This window comes from Phoca vitulina, unplaced genomic scaffold, assembly GCF_004348235.1.
Source record: "Phoca vitulina isolate PV1807 unplaced genomic scaffold, GSC_HSeal_1.0 scaffold6, whole genome shotgun sequence".
NCBI classification, from domain to species: Eukaryota; Metazoa; Chordata; class Mammalia; order Carnivora; family Phocidae; genus Phoca; species Phoca vitulina.
The window spans coordinates 49,540,810-49,555,555 of NW_022589709.1; the positions used below are offsets into that span (position 1 = coordinate 49,540,810).

The 14,746-nt window shown below is 33.7% G+C and overlaps 1 protein-coding gene across 1 annotated transcript in view; it reads right to left on the reverse strand.

Moving 5' to 3' along the window:
• The window catches only part of SCAMP1 (secretory carrier membrane protein 1), a 123,557-nt gene that overhangs the window by 49,213 nt on the left and 59,598 nt on the right, over positions 1 to 14,746 (reverse strand). The window contains exons 5-6 of the mRNA XM_032404141.1: positions 12,174 to 12,302; positions 7,947 to 8,106 (exon numbers count right to left, since the gene is read on the reverse strand). Of these exons, the coding sequence (XP_032260032.1) occupies positions 7,947 to 8,106; positions 12,174 to 12,302 (289 nt within the window). The remainder of the gene's footprint in view (positions 1 to 7,946; positions 8,107 to 12,173; positions 12,303 to 14,746) is intronic.

Genomic DNA, 14,746 nt, shown 5'->3' on the forward strand with positions numbered 1-14,746 from the left:
AAGACACACAGATGACCAACAGGTAGATGAAAAGGTGCTCAACATTACTAATCATCAGGGAAATGCAAATTAAAGCCACAATCATTTATCACCTCTCACCTGTTAAAATGGCTATTATCAAAAAGATAAGAAATAACAAGTGTTGACAAGGATAAAGAGCTGTGCACTGTTGGTGGGAATGTAAATTGATGCAGCCACTATGGATAACAATATGGAGGTTCCTCAACAAATTAAAAATATAACTACCATATGATCTAGCAAATCTACTTCAGGCCATTTATCCGAAGATAACAGAATCATTATCTGAAACATCTGTAATCCTATGTTCATTGCAGCATTATTCACAACAGCCAAGGTATGGAAACAATCTAAATGGTCAACAATGAAAAGAACGGTTTGTATACAATAGAGTACTACTCAGCCTTAGAAGGAAATTCTGCCATTTGGGACTATATGCATGAACTTGGGAGAGCATTATGCTAAATGGAATAAGCCAGATAAAGAATGACAAATAATGGTATCACTTATATGGGTATCTAAAAAAAAAAAAGTTGAACTCATAGAAACACAGTAGAATGGTGGTTGCCAGGGGATGGGGGAAATGGGTAGATACTGATTAAAAGGTATGAACTTTTAGTTATAAAATCAGGAAGGTCTGAGGATCTAATGTAGTGTATAATGACTATAGATGATAATACTGTACTATATAATTGAAATTTGCTAAGAGGGTAGATCTTTTTTTTTTTAATACTTATTTATTTTGACAGCGAGAGACAGACAGTGAGCGAGGGAACACAAGCAGGGGGAGAGGGAGAAGCAGGCTTCCCGCTAAGCAGGGAGCCCGATGTGGGACTCGATCCCAGGACCCTGGGATCATGACCTGAGCCAAAGGCAGATACTTAACAACTGAGCCACCCAGGTGCCCCAAGAGGGTAGATCTTAAGAGTTCTCAATAACAAAAGAAAAAGGTAAATATGTGAGGTGATGGATGTGTTAACCCAAATGTGGGAATTCTCTCATAATGTGTATGACTATCAAATCATCACATTATACAATTTAAGTATAATTTTGCCAATTATACCTCAATAAAGCTAAAAAAATCAATGTGAAATGAATATATTTTGAAACAAAAAAATAAATCAGAGAGAATTCATTGCCAGCAGGCCTATATAAAAACAAATGAACCATAGGGGCACTTGGGTGGCTCAGTTGGTTAGGTGACTGATCCTGATTTCAGCTCCGGTCATGATCTCAGGGATGTGGAACTGAGCCCCGAGTCAGGCTCTGAGCTCAGCAGGGAATCTGCTGGAGAGTCTCTCTCTCTCTCTACCTCCCTCAGCCCCTCCCGCTCGCACTTGAGCACGCTCTAATAAATCTTAAAGAGAGAAAAAAAGTAAACTATATTTAAAAAAATAGAACTTATTGATCTAAAAGGCAAAGAAAGAAAAAGGTATATAATAGGTATGTTTTATACAGTAAGCAGTACATATAAATAGAAGGCAGAACTCTGGAAAACAGTATGGAGGTTCCTCAAAAAGTTGAAAATAGAGCTACTCTACGACCCAGCAATTGCACTACTGGGTATTTACCCCAAAGATACAAACATAGTGATCCGAAGGGGCACCTGCACCCCAATGTTTACAGCAGCAATGTCCACAATAGCCAAACTACGGAAAGAGCCCAGATGTCCATCAACAGATGAGTGCATAAAGAAGATGTGGTATATTACACACACACACACACACACACGTGCGTGCGCGCGGAATATTACGCAGCCATCAAAAAATGAAATCTTGCTATTTGCAACAATGTGGATGGAACTAGAGGGTATTATGCTAAATGAAATAAATCAATCAGAGAAAGACAATTATCATATGATCTCACTCATATGTGGAATATAAGAAACAAAACAGAGTATCATAGGGGAAGAGAGGAAAAAATAAAACAAGACGAAACCAGAGAGGGAGACAAACCATAAGAGACTTAATCATAGGAAACAAACTAAGGGATGCTGGAGGGGAGTGAGTAACTGGGTGACAGACATTAAGGAGGGCACAAGATGTAATGAGCACTGGTTATTATATAAAACTGATGAATCACAGTCCTGTATCTCTGAAACCAATAATACATTATAGTTAATTAATTGAATTTAAATTAAAAAAAAAAACTTCAATGACCAAAAAAAACAAACTATTTACAGTAGCCTCTGGAGGAGTGGGAAAGGGGATTCAAGTAAAGGGGCCCTGAGAAATTTTCTTGGGTGAGGTAATAATGTACTGTATCTTGATAGTGTTTGTGAATTCAGATTTTACATTTAAAAAAAAACACACACAAGAACAAAGCAAAACTGTAAACAAATACTGACTTTAGTTACTAATGTCTACAATTTACCCTGTAATGCATCCATATGTTAGTGAAGAATCTAGATGGTGTATATATGGTGTTCAATGTAAAATTCTTTCAACTTTGCTATTTTTTTGAAAATTTTCATAAGAATTATTCCTCTTCAAAAAAATAGAAGGCAGATATAAATCCATGTAAATAAGTAATTATATTAAATATAAACAAAAAACTCCAATTAAAAGACTAGGTTGTCATACTAGATTTTTTTTAAGTTTATTTTTATCTCTCAACACAAGGACCTACATACACTCTAGTATAAATTATGATTTCCTCTAGCTCAGACTGAGGCACCAGAGGACAATGAACTAAAAGCAGCAAAAGATGATTTATTACAAGGAACAGTTTTATGGGTCAAAAGTAAATAATAAAACCTAACACAAAAATAAAACATTAATTCCAGCTACCATTTGTTGACAACGTCTAAAACCTAGTATTTTGCATATATTATCTCTAATCCTTTTATCAACTCTGCAAATATTATCCCATTTACATTCAACAAACTGAGGCACTAAAGTTTTATACTGCATTTTCCTAGGAGCTCAATACTTTTAAGCAGAGAAGCCAGGATTCTTACCCTTTTCCAGTATATTTCCAATAAGTAAGCTTTTTCAACAAAACACTACCTCATTAATAATGACCTATTATCTTAAAGTATTTACATAATGCTTAGTCATTTGCAGAAGCATAAAATTAAGATCAAAGTTACTATCTTTTTAAAATATGTAAATGACAAAATGACAAGTCCAGATTTAATTTTGATAGCTATTAAACTTAACTTTTAAAATCACATATACCTGAAACTTCTCTACATTGACCTTCAGATTCAGATGGAGGGATAACCTTAACCAACTGAGCCACCCAGGCGCCCGGAGGGATAACCTTATGAAGGACAAAGTCCTGTAACTATTACAGTAAAACCAGTTTCTTGGTGGAAAACTAAGATAAGTCATACAGTACAGTATTTTACACAGTTGGAAACCATCTTTTTCATGAACATTCTGATATTTCAATGGTGCCAATAAAAACAGAGTTCCCCCCCCGATTTCAGAGAAAAATATTTATCAAAAACTGAAATCCTCAAAAAGGTAATCCAAGAAGACTAATTTGAAGATAATTGATCTTATATCTTGAGATATAACACAAGGTATGTCACCAATATTAAATTCCTTTGGAATTCAAATATTCTGGGGGTGTTTGAATATCATCCAATTTTTATATATAAATTTTACTAGCCAAAGCTTCAGAAATGCCTACTTTCAAATCAGTTCTATTATACATTTCTAAGGGCAAGTACCATGTCTTCTTTGTATCTCCAGCTTAGTATATGGTCATTATTCAATGAGTGATTCATTTAACCTTAGGATACTTCATTATTGTAAAGCAGTTGGAAAATATAAGTTATTTATCTTAATATTTATATCCCCCTGAAAGAATCCAATGAACTCAATAATGAGCATGCAAATAAAATACTGAAACAGAAACCCAGATGACACTGGAAAACCAACTTCTCATGCATAATAACTAATTAAAAAATGATTATTGCTAAATATTCTACCTTTATCACATTTTAAAATTATGTGTAATTATCATTACGATGTGTTATATGTGATTACTAGATACAATCACTTAAATGTAGATTTAAATTTTCCACTGGGCTTTAAAAGTATTACCAAATACTTTAATTCAATCTAAAAATGCATTGTATAATTCAGTTAAAACAATTATATTTTTCTTCTCAGATTAGAGTTAATATAAAAAAAAGGTTTATTCAGGGCGCCTGGGTGGCTCAGTTGGTTAAGCAACTGCCTTCGGCTCAGGTCATGATCCTGGAGTCCCGGGATCGAGTCCCGCATCGGGCTCCCTGCTCGGCAGGGAGTCTGCTTCTCCCTCTGACCCTCCTCCCTCTCATGCTCTCTGTCTCTCATTCTCTCTCTCTCAAATAAATAAATAAAATCTTAAAAAAAAAAAAAAAAAAAAAGGTTTATTCAGCCATCACATTATTAAGCAAATTATAACAAATTCTTGATAACAAAGTTAATTGTTAACCTTCAAAAAGGAATTTGAATACTGAATTTATTTACTTTTACCCTGTGAGCCAGAGGCAAAAGAGATAAACCACATATGGCAATTAAAAATGCAACTCCAAATGACTAAGGTACGTTTCTATTGCATTCTAGAAATAAAGGCTTCCTTATATGTCCTCTAGTTATTTTTAGCACTCCACCACAAAGCTAACAGCTACTCTAGAAACTTGAAATTACCACCATACACAAGAAAAAAATAAATTCACTGAACAACTAAAAAAAGAAAAATCTGATCACATTCTCAAACCTAATGCCCCTCTCTAACTTCTATGCTTGCAATGACTAGTTTATTCTAAAATCAATCTATGCCATGTTTTTCTTACTGCTTACTATTCCTTTTTTTAAGTGGGGGGAGGGCAGAGGGAGAGAAAAAAATCTTAAGCAAGCTCCATGCCCAGGGAGTGAGCTGTGAGCTGGAGGCAGGGCTTGATCTCACAACCCTGAGATCATGACCTGAGCCAATATCAAGAGTCAGACGCTTAACCAACTGAGCCACCTAAGGTGCGCCTTATTGCTTACTAATCTCTTCTTCACTTCTAGGGGGAAACCTGAGAAATAAAATTCAGGAGATATTTAAATAATCTTATAGCAGAAGAGGCAAATATACCATTAGCCAGAGAAGAGTAAAACCTGAAAACTTTTAGGGGCACCTAGGTGGCTGCCTCTCTCCCTCTGCCCCTTCCCTCTGCTTGTGCACTCTTGCGCTAAAATAAATAAGTGAATCTTAAAACAAAAAAAAACCCTGAAAACTTTTATTTTTTTTTTTAAAGATTTTATTTGAGAGAGAGAGAGAGAATAAGAGAGAGAGAGAGCATGAGGGGGGGAGGGTCAGAGGGAGAAGCAGACTCCCCGCCGAGCAGGGAGCCTGATGTGGCACTCCATCCCGGGACTCCAGGATCATGACCTGAGCCGAAGGCAGTCGCTTAACCAACTGAGCCACCCAGGCGCCCAAACCTGAAAACTTTTAAAAAGCATATTAGCTTCACTGCAGCATCTGATTAATAACAACTAAATGCTTTCAATAACAACTTCTCTCAAGAAACCCAGGAACCTGGCCTAAAAGGTTTTAGCTACCCATTTTCTACCGACTTACAAAGTATGTTCAGAAGCTTGTTTTCATTTCTTAATCATCAGTCTTGAAACAAAATATGAAACACTGCATATCCTGATTCTGCCCTTTCTCAAAGGCAGTAATCCCTATCAAAACTGATCTAAAATAAAGCATTTATGTGATTAAGTCTATTTAAAGCCCTATATTTAATATCAAGAATCACATCCAATGTATGTTTGAGATTTTCATATTTAAAGGAAAAAGCTGCCATCAATACAGGTTTAACAAACTACCAGATACAGCAGGAAAGACACATGGCAATGTGGATGAAAGAAATGCCGAAGTTACATACTGAGAAGGTACAGTAATGAGGTAAAATACTTTAATTTCAACTTTCCCCGTTAAATATTATTCCTCTCAGTTCTGCTCTGAACAGGGAAACCCAGATAATTAACACATTTGGGATAAACTCTAAAGGACTGAGATGCAGCTAAGAACTTAGCCTTACAGATTAATAATGACAGAAGTAAAAATGTTCCACAAAGCATTTTTATTTCAACTGGCAAAGAAAGGAAATAAAAGGAAGCAAGTGACTTCAAGTAATAAAAGGCAGAAAGCTGGTTTTTGGTAGTTTGTTTTGGCTACATTAGTCATAGAAGGTTTAAAATCCAAAGTCATTAGTCTCGTGTCACTTTTTTTTTTAAAGATTTTATTTATTATTTATTTATTTAAAAAGAGAGCATGTGAGAGAGAGAGTGCGCACCCACGAGCAGGGGGAGGGGGAGGGGTAGATGCAGAGAGAGAAGCAGGCTCCCCACCCAGCAGGTAGCCCAATGTAGGGCTCGATCCCACGATCCCAAGATCATGACCTGAGCTGAAGACAGACACTTAACCAACTGAGCCACCCAGGCACCTCCTCATGTCACTTTTAAAGTCTCAAAAACAACCCTATTCCTACCCACCGGCATCATTACAAATATATTAGTAACATGATGGAAGTAGGCAGGCAGAAGCCAAAGCCAAGTGTCAAAAAATTAAAAAACCTTGTGAGCCAGGCTTAGATAACAAGGAAAAGAGCAGCAGTAACTCTCTTCCCAGATCATGGAAAGAGTAAATAGGTCCTTTTTATTCCTCTCCAAGCCACATACAAAGGAGGCACCTCTCCCCATTCCTTGATAACTAACCTCCATATTCTAATATATCCAAAGATTCTTTCCTCCTTTTCCTCCTTCCATCCATTTTCTTCCCTTCATTCCAATTCTAACCAATTTAGTTTTCTGTTGAATGACCCCTTTTCTCCCCAAATTCCCTCATCTTGTTCCTTTTCCTTCTGGGTTTTTTTTTTTTTTAATCTGTTTACATATCTGGGTTTCTAATTCCACAATGAAGGAATATACACTGTGGTTAATCAAAGAAATTCTATGTTGAAATGGAAAAAACAACAATAACAACTGAATGTGGCCCTCTAATTTTCCTAATATAACATCTGCACAATACATACCTGTTTCCTAGTAATGCTGCCCCCCTCACTCATGAGAGCTGAAAAAAGTTCATTACTCACAAACAAGTTTACTCAAAAATAAGTTGATAACTGTTGAATATATGGAGTCATAGAGAACTATTATCTAAATCAGCACTTCCCAACATTTATTTCTTAAAGCAATAGTTCAACAAGGTGTTCCACAAAAAAATAATGGTTTCATAGTCAAATCACAAATCACACTAGATTCTTAAAAGAATCTAAGAAATCCTGAAGTGAAGAAATTTAACTTTATTATCCAGCTTTTCCCAAACCTAAGTTAATGAGTCCCTTTTTTGACAACATTTATTAATACCTCACAGAACATGCATTTAGGAAATATTAATCCTAACCACTGATTAAAATATATCATGCAAAATATTATAACCTTATAATCTTAATGGTTCTCAAATGTGAGAACTTTTGAAAAGCTAAAAATGAATTTACATAGAAAATAATTACCTTGCTAGGTAAAAATGACTCACTTTAAATATCATAGGTATACTTACCTTACCGAGAGGTTCATTTAAGAATTAGACTTTAATCACCATTTGTGATTTTTTTTTTTGAACGGGAATGAAAAGCAAAATTTTCTTTAATGTCAAGTGTATCATATGAAATATAACATTCTACAAATATTAAGATATAAGACTATTGTCATTTCTCTATTTTCGTGTTTGATCTTCTCAAGTGGGAGAAAAGAATGAGATTTTGTGACTTACAAAACCTAATTACTACAAAGGCATGTTACATATAAATTTATCAGAATATATGTTACACAATAATAAAAAATTTTAGTGAAAATGTGTCAATTTTCCCCTTAAGGTTAATTACCAATTATTTACTTCACAGGTTTTAAAGAGTATATTTCAAAGTACACACATTTTACCTGAAAGCTCCGTAAAGTGGTCTGTACCAACAGACAAATGAACAAGGAGTAAAAAGCAAGAACCACAGGATACTCAATCCAAAATCAACCCCTCTTGTAGGATCAACACAAAACCAAGCCAAGCATCCGAAGATATTTAGAAAGAGTGTTACAGCGTGGACTGTGGAATCAAAAAACAAAAGAGAAACGTTTACATTCAATTTATGAATTCATTCAACAAAAATTGTAAATGAAAAAATTCTTCCTTAGAGCAAATGTATTCCACCCCTTGTTTCCAGTTAGGATCTTTCAAAAAACATTGCTGTTTCTTACACATTTGATTTGAAAACAGTATATACAGGAAAAAGAGTCCTAATATATGTACTGTTTGGGAACAATTCTTCTGGCCCTCTCCTAATGGGCAATTACCAGAGAAGCACTGCCTTAAGGGATTCTTCCTTGAGAAGGAAACACGTGATATGCCTCCTGATCCAAGGCCCAGCCAGGGAAAGAACCAGGACTTTGGAGGAGAAAGATCCTACACTCTGAATTACATTTTTACAGAGTAGGCCTACAGACTCCTCCCAGAGTAGACTATACAAGGAGATGAAAACTAGAGAAGTGCCCTGTACAATCTCACTGTAACATTTTTAAGCAATTAATTAGAATCACTGAACTAAAAATACCAATACAGTAGCAATTTCAGGGACTGTATAGTCAATCTCTCAGGATTATTCATCTTCATAGTGTTATCATTTTTTAAAGTGCTGGGATAAATATGGTGTTTTGGTAAAGGATTAAACTTACTTTTAAAGAAAGGAAATAATGAATTTCAGCTGCTGTGGCAGACCTTTCTTTTAATTAACACAGTTAATGGAAAACTCTTCATATGTTGTTAATAATTACATATCCAGAAAGACCTAAAACAAAAAATCTGAGTACCATCTAACTATACTTTGATCCTAAAGAACTACATTTACCCATTATAATTAATAACTTTTTATTGGATTTTTAAAAAGTTTATTCACAGGCTGAATTAAAAGAAATATTTTTTTTTCAAAAGTTAAAATAATGTTCATTGTAAATTAATACAAGAAAAATATACCAACAAACTACTACTTGAATTAAAAATAAATGAAAAACCTAGTAAATCCAAATACAAAAATCTCAACTTACCTTAAAAACTTTAAAATCTTTTCAACTTACTAAATAAAAATAGTAATTAACAAAATAAGATAAAGACATACATTATAGGGTGCCTTTAAATTTGCTTTAATGACTAGCTAAATATACAAACTCTAGAGTAAGAAAAGGGCACCAGAGGAAGAGTGAAAACACCTGAGTTATAGAGACATACTATTGAGCTAATCAACCTCTAGATTTCAATTTTTCAGCTATAGAAATACAGGAGCTCTTCCACGTTTAAAACTCCATTCCATTCTATTACACAAAGAAGACTCTTTCTTATTAACTTTGTTACCATTAGGATTTCTAACTCTCACAAAAGCTAGCTTACTAATAAATTTACTCACAATCTTCTGTCTCAAAAGTTTTTGTCAATGGCTTGAAAACAGATTTCAAAAGACCGTGAAATACAAAGTTATTATTTTTTAACATTAAATATCATCCAACTGCCTAAAAAAGTTTTATATATTCACATTACAATTCAAATTTCAGCCTTAAGAGAATTTTTAAAGGTTTATCTCCTAATTTGCCTAAGAAAATATGGATATGTGTATTTAAATTTCATTAAAAATTCTTCCAATTATTGATAAAAATTTCAATTTAATTTTGTGTAATCTATTAAAATTTCTTTCTAAATGTTTTCAGAGTAACCAAAAACCACGATCAACAAGTCATTTATTTGTACCCCAAAGAAAAGTAAAATGTCCAGGCCTACTTACTAAACAATCAGTCCACTTATACACAAATCAAAAAATACACAGAAAGGCAAGGTAATGTGAAACACATGATTCTATGTTGCTAATTTCAACCCTTTCCAATCCACTTGGTGGATTCTAGGTGTACATATAACACTAAAGAAACTTTTAGGGTATTTTGTTTACATGATTTGTAAGTTTTTAAGTTGAGTGATTCAACTTCATAGAAAATTTCCATATGCTTTATTAAGCACTTAAATCTGTTATTAGTGGACCTAAATTTGCAACTATCACTACAATATTCTTCTTGATAAGCTCTGCATTATAACACAGACACCTAACATAAACAGATTTTAAACAGTATAATTATCTTCTTCACTAATTGATCTTTAAATGACTTGTTTTCCCTTTTTTTTAAGAATATACTCAAAGAGGTTAAGATTCATTTCACAGTGATAGTTCTAATTGCTTCAGTTCCTTTATAGAGTAAAATATTTATTTCAAGTAAGTATAATACCTTCAAAAATACCTTTGAAAGTATATCTTCATCTTATTTGGGTTTAAAACATAAATTACTTCTTCATTTTGGTACTTTGTAGGTTGTACAACATGGAAATCTAGACTCTGGGCTCTGGAGTCAAGCTATCCAACTCCAATCTAATTGTTGTGTAGTCTTGAACAAGTTACTCCAATTCTCTAAGCTTTGGTTTCCTTATCTTAGGTAATATAATACCTGCTTTATAGTGTAGTTAGGAGTTAATAACATCATGTATATAAAGTGATTAGTACTACGCCTGGCACAAATAAATCCTCAATAAATATTCTCTTTCATTACAATTATTACTACAGTATGAAAGCACTCGTCAACTCTGAAATCATTAACAGGCAGACACTTCTTGAAAGTGACTTATTAAAAGAAGTGAAATTTAGAAACATCACTGAGCTGGTACTAGATCTTACTTTATTCCAGGTAATGCTTCCTTAAATATTGAGACCTCTTTAAATACTTTAAATAAGAGATCTGTCAACTCAACAGGATTTAGAAAAACTATATTCTAAAAACCGCAGAAAGTTATATATTTATAAAACAAAACAGACCTATTTTGAAACAATTAGTACTAGTAAAGTAGCCATTCAATTAAAATTAATCACCTTTCCCAATCAACCTTTATTTACTAAATTCCTTATAGAATTTTCTTCCAGCCCCCATCTCCCCCATCCAAAATATGTTTTTCCACTAGGTCAAAGAACTTATACTTAAAATGCTAGGCCAGGTCTGCCCATTAAAAAATAATTATTATATACATGCATATATTATATATTGATTAAATAAAATATATGGGTTGTTTACATGACATATATAAAATCAAAACCTTTAATGTTAAAAGTATATAATACTGTCTACACTGGAGATTTAGCAAGATACTAGATCAACAACAAAATCTCAAAGAAAAACTAAAGAGTTAAGAATGTACTATCCATAAGGAATCACTACTCACATTCCAAAGTAACTTCACACATGTGAAGAATGCTCTGAAAAGATTTTGAGGAAAATTGTCTCATTTATTTAGGAAGGGAAAAAACGGCTCCCCAATTATACAGTAACACACATAAATTTCCTCCATCAAGAATGTACACTACAAAATCTCCATTAAACCCAGCAGTTATGCAGGTAAAAAGTCATGACAGCTACACCTCTCCTACTAACATAATAACATTAAAAGGAGCTGAGACTACTGTTTGGAATAAAAGTGAAACAGAGAATAAGTGGAAATTCTGTGTACCTAGAACAAACTGTTAACAGCTTGACATTTTACTTTAGTTATTACATGAGCTGTAATTATACTCAACACAACATAAGCACCACAGCCTAAATATATGTCCTAATGTTCTATTTAGTAAAATATCCTACATTAACTAGGACTTCCAATAATAAAAGTACTTATCAACCACTTGAAAATGAAAAGTAAATTGTGCTCAAAGCTCTAAGAAAAATTATAATATTTTATGGCCCTTTTAAAAAGTCATAATGCTTTAAACAGCCTTCATTTAGTATAATTTTTTCAAAACAAGTATTACCTAGATAGTATTTTACAACTATTCCTTTTTCCTCAAAAAAATACTATATATGTGACAGAGAAGTCCTTTCCTCAAAAGAATGCCAGTTTTCATATATGTTTTCCTCAGTTTAGATTGTCACATACAGTATAATTTTGCAATACCTAAATATGTTTCACTCTGAAAATTAAGAGCTATACCAAAAAACCTATTTGTGATACTATCCTTAATATCTGAATTCCAAAAAGGGTGTTTACTTTTGACAATAAAACATAAACTCTGTTGAATATACAATTTATTTTATACTCACACATCCACAAGTAGTACATAATCTTTACTGTCTTCTGGAATTCTACAGGAATGTCTACAGAAAAATCCTGATAAAAACAAGGTCCCACAGGAAAATTGCCAGGGAGAGGTGGCCAATTATTTTTTCTGCCTGCAAATTTAAAAAAAAAAAAAATTATATTAGGACCAAGATGTGCTATTCTTATTTTTGGTTTCATAATAAAGAACATTATTTGTTCTTTTAATAGATGTTTTATAAATTGAATGCTGCATCTCTACATTCCTATAATGTAGAGATTTGTACAGCTTTGAAAGCCAAGCTTTGTATTTTTAAAAATTTTCCCAAAGGGGGCGCCTGGATGACTCAGTCGTTAAGTGTCTGCCTTAGGCTCAGGTTATAATCCCGGGGTCCTGGGATCAAGCCCCACATCTGATTCCCTGCTCCGCAGGAAGCCTGCTTCTCCCTCTCCCACTCCCCCTGCTTGTGTTCCCTTTCTCTGTCAAATAAATAAATCAAATCTTTAAAAAAAAAAAAAAATTTTTTTCCCAAAGTAGGGGCACATGGCTAGCTCAGTCAATAGAGCATGTGACTGTTGGATCTAGTGCTGTGGGTTCAAGTCCTGCGTTGGGTGTAGAGATTACTTAAAAATAAATCTTAAAAAAAATGTTTTTTCCCCAGAGTTTCACTTTAGAAAACATTAGATGGTAAAATATTTTTCCAGTGTCATGTAATGTTTAGCAGGAACCATTTATGTACAGTTGATACAAGAAACAAAAAAAGAGCACAAAGACATACCCTGTGACTCTACCCTAAAAACAGACTTCTTTCTCAAAGTCCCAAGAGTCTGGCTGTCATGTGAAGGTCATGCAGTTTTTAAATATCTACAATTTCCTCTTCAGCATCTTAAGTCTTTGAATATAATTCCTAGCCCATGTGGAGAGGGAAGACCAGCTTCTGAATCTTTTGAGTTCTCTACTGTTAACTCCATGAAGAAACACACAGTTAACTAATACCAAAGAATCAAATCTGGAAATCCCAAAGTCTGAAAAAATAATATTCAAAATATCCATGTAAGAAAACCATAAAACTAGGAGAAAATATGAAACAGGAGAAGGAAGCTAAGGAATTATAATACCTTCAAAAACCTAGAGGAAAAATAAATTCAAACTATGAGGAGGGAAAATGTGTCTTTATAAAGAAATGAAACAGAAAATAGGGCTTGGGAAGTGGTGGGAGCAATAAAAACACTAAAATTAAAGCAAGAAGTCTAAACATTAAAAACAGAAGGTAAACACAACACCTAAGGCCACTTTTCATTTTAGAAATTATATGCCACAATTTTTGAAAATTCAATTTTATATACTTCGTATAGGTGAAGAAAATTTTACTGGAAAACAAGAATGACCTATGTCTGATTCTTCCCAACATGTCTGCGCTATTTATAATTCTTTCCAAATTTCATATTCATTTCTCATACAAGTCTCGTACTATTTGAGAAGAGCAGAGAATAGCAAAGTAAAAACCAGAATCTGAAAACAGAAGTGCCTAGCAATTTTTTGGCTGGAGGGCGTTGGGTACCTTAAACTCTTGAAGACTTGGTAAAAGCTGAAGACATCTATAAAATCTTACATTTCTTAATAAATTTAACAGTAGAAATAACAAGAGAATAATAACTATACCACCCTTCAGGGAATTATAATTAAATGAGTTAATAGATAATAAGTACTTACATGTGTAACGTACTACAAAGTCTAACTCTTAATTTCTCACTCTTCATTACTATCTTTACTAAAATATCTCCCATAGAAATAACTTACATTAGTCAATACTAAGGATATAGGACAGATTTTATTACAGGTATTTCAGAAACACTGATCTCAAATAAATCCTTAGTTTCTCCTTTTACAGATGTTGTCTCTGATGTCACAAGCCAACAAAATGGCCAAGGATGAATGTGTCTTCACAAGGCCCTAGGCTTACACACTTTTTTTTAATAGTCTTTGAACATATAAATTTCATTTTTAGTTTTTATTTAAATTCCCTAGTTAACATACAGTGTAATACTAGTTTCAGGGGTACATTATAGTGGTTCAACACTTCTATACAATACCTGATGCTCATCACAGCAAGTGCCCCTTAACCCCCAACCCCACCCACCTCCCCTCTAGTAACCATCAGTTTGTTCTCTACAGTTGTTGTTGGTTTGCCTCTCTTTTTCCCCCTATGATTGTTGGTTTTGTTTCTTAAACTCCACATATGAGTGAAGTCATATGGTGTTTGTTGTTCTCCGACTTAGGCTTACACAATCTAAGGAAGAAATAGTTCAGTATATTATTGCTGACCTAGCTCTGTCACTCCATCACTATCCTAGACATAGTAACAATGACTTATCTAGCTCTTTAACCCCTTAGCCAGACACTGCTATCTTTCTCTAAGATAACGCCCTTGAAGTGGCCTTTGGTAGTCACAGTCTAAATAGACTTCATAGCAAATGATCAATTCAGTACTTATTTCTTTGGTATCATTGAGAAACCCGAGGCTTCCCAAAGTCATGCCACACATTTTTTTAATATGATTTGACAGGCATGTTATAC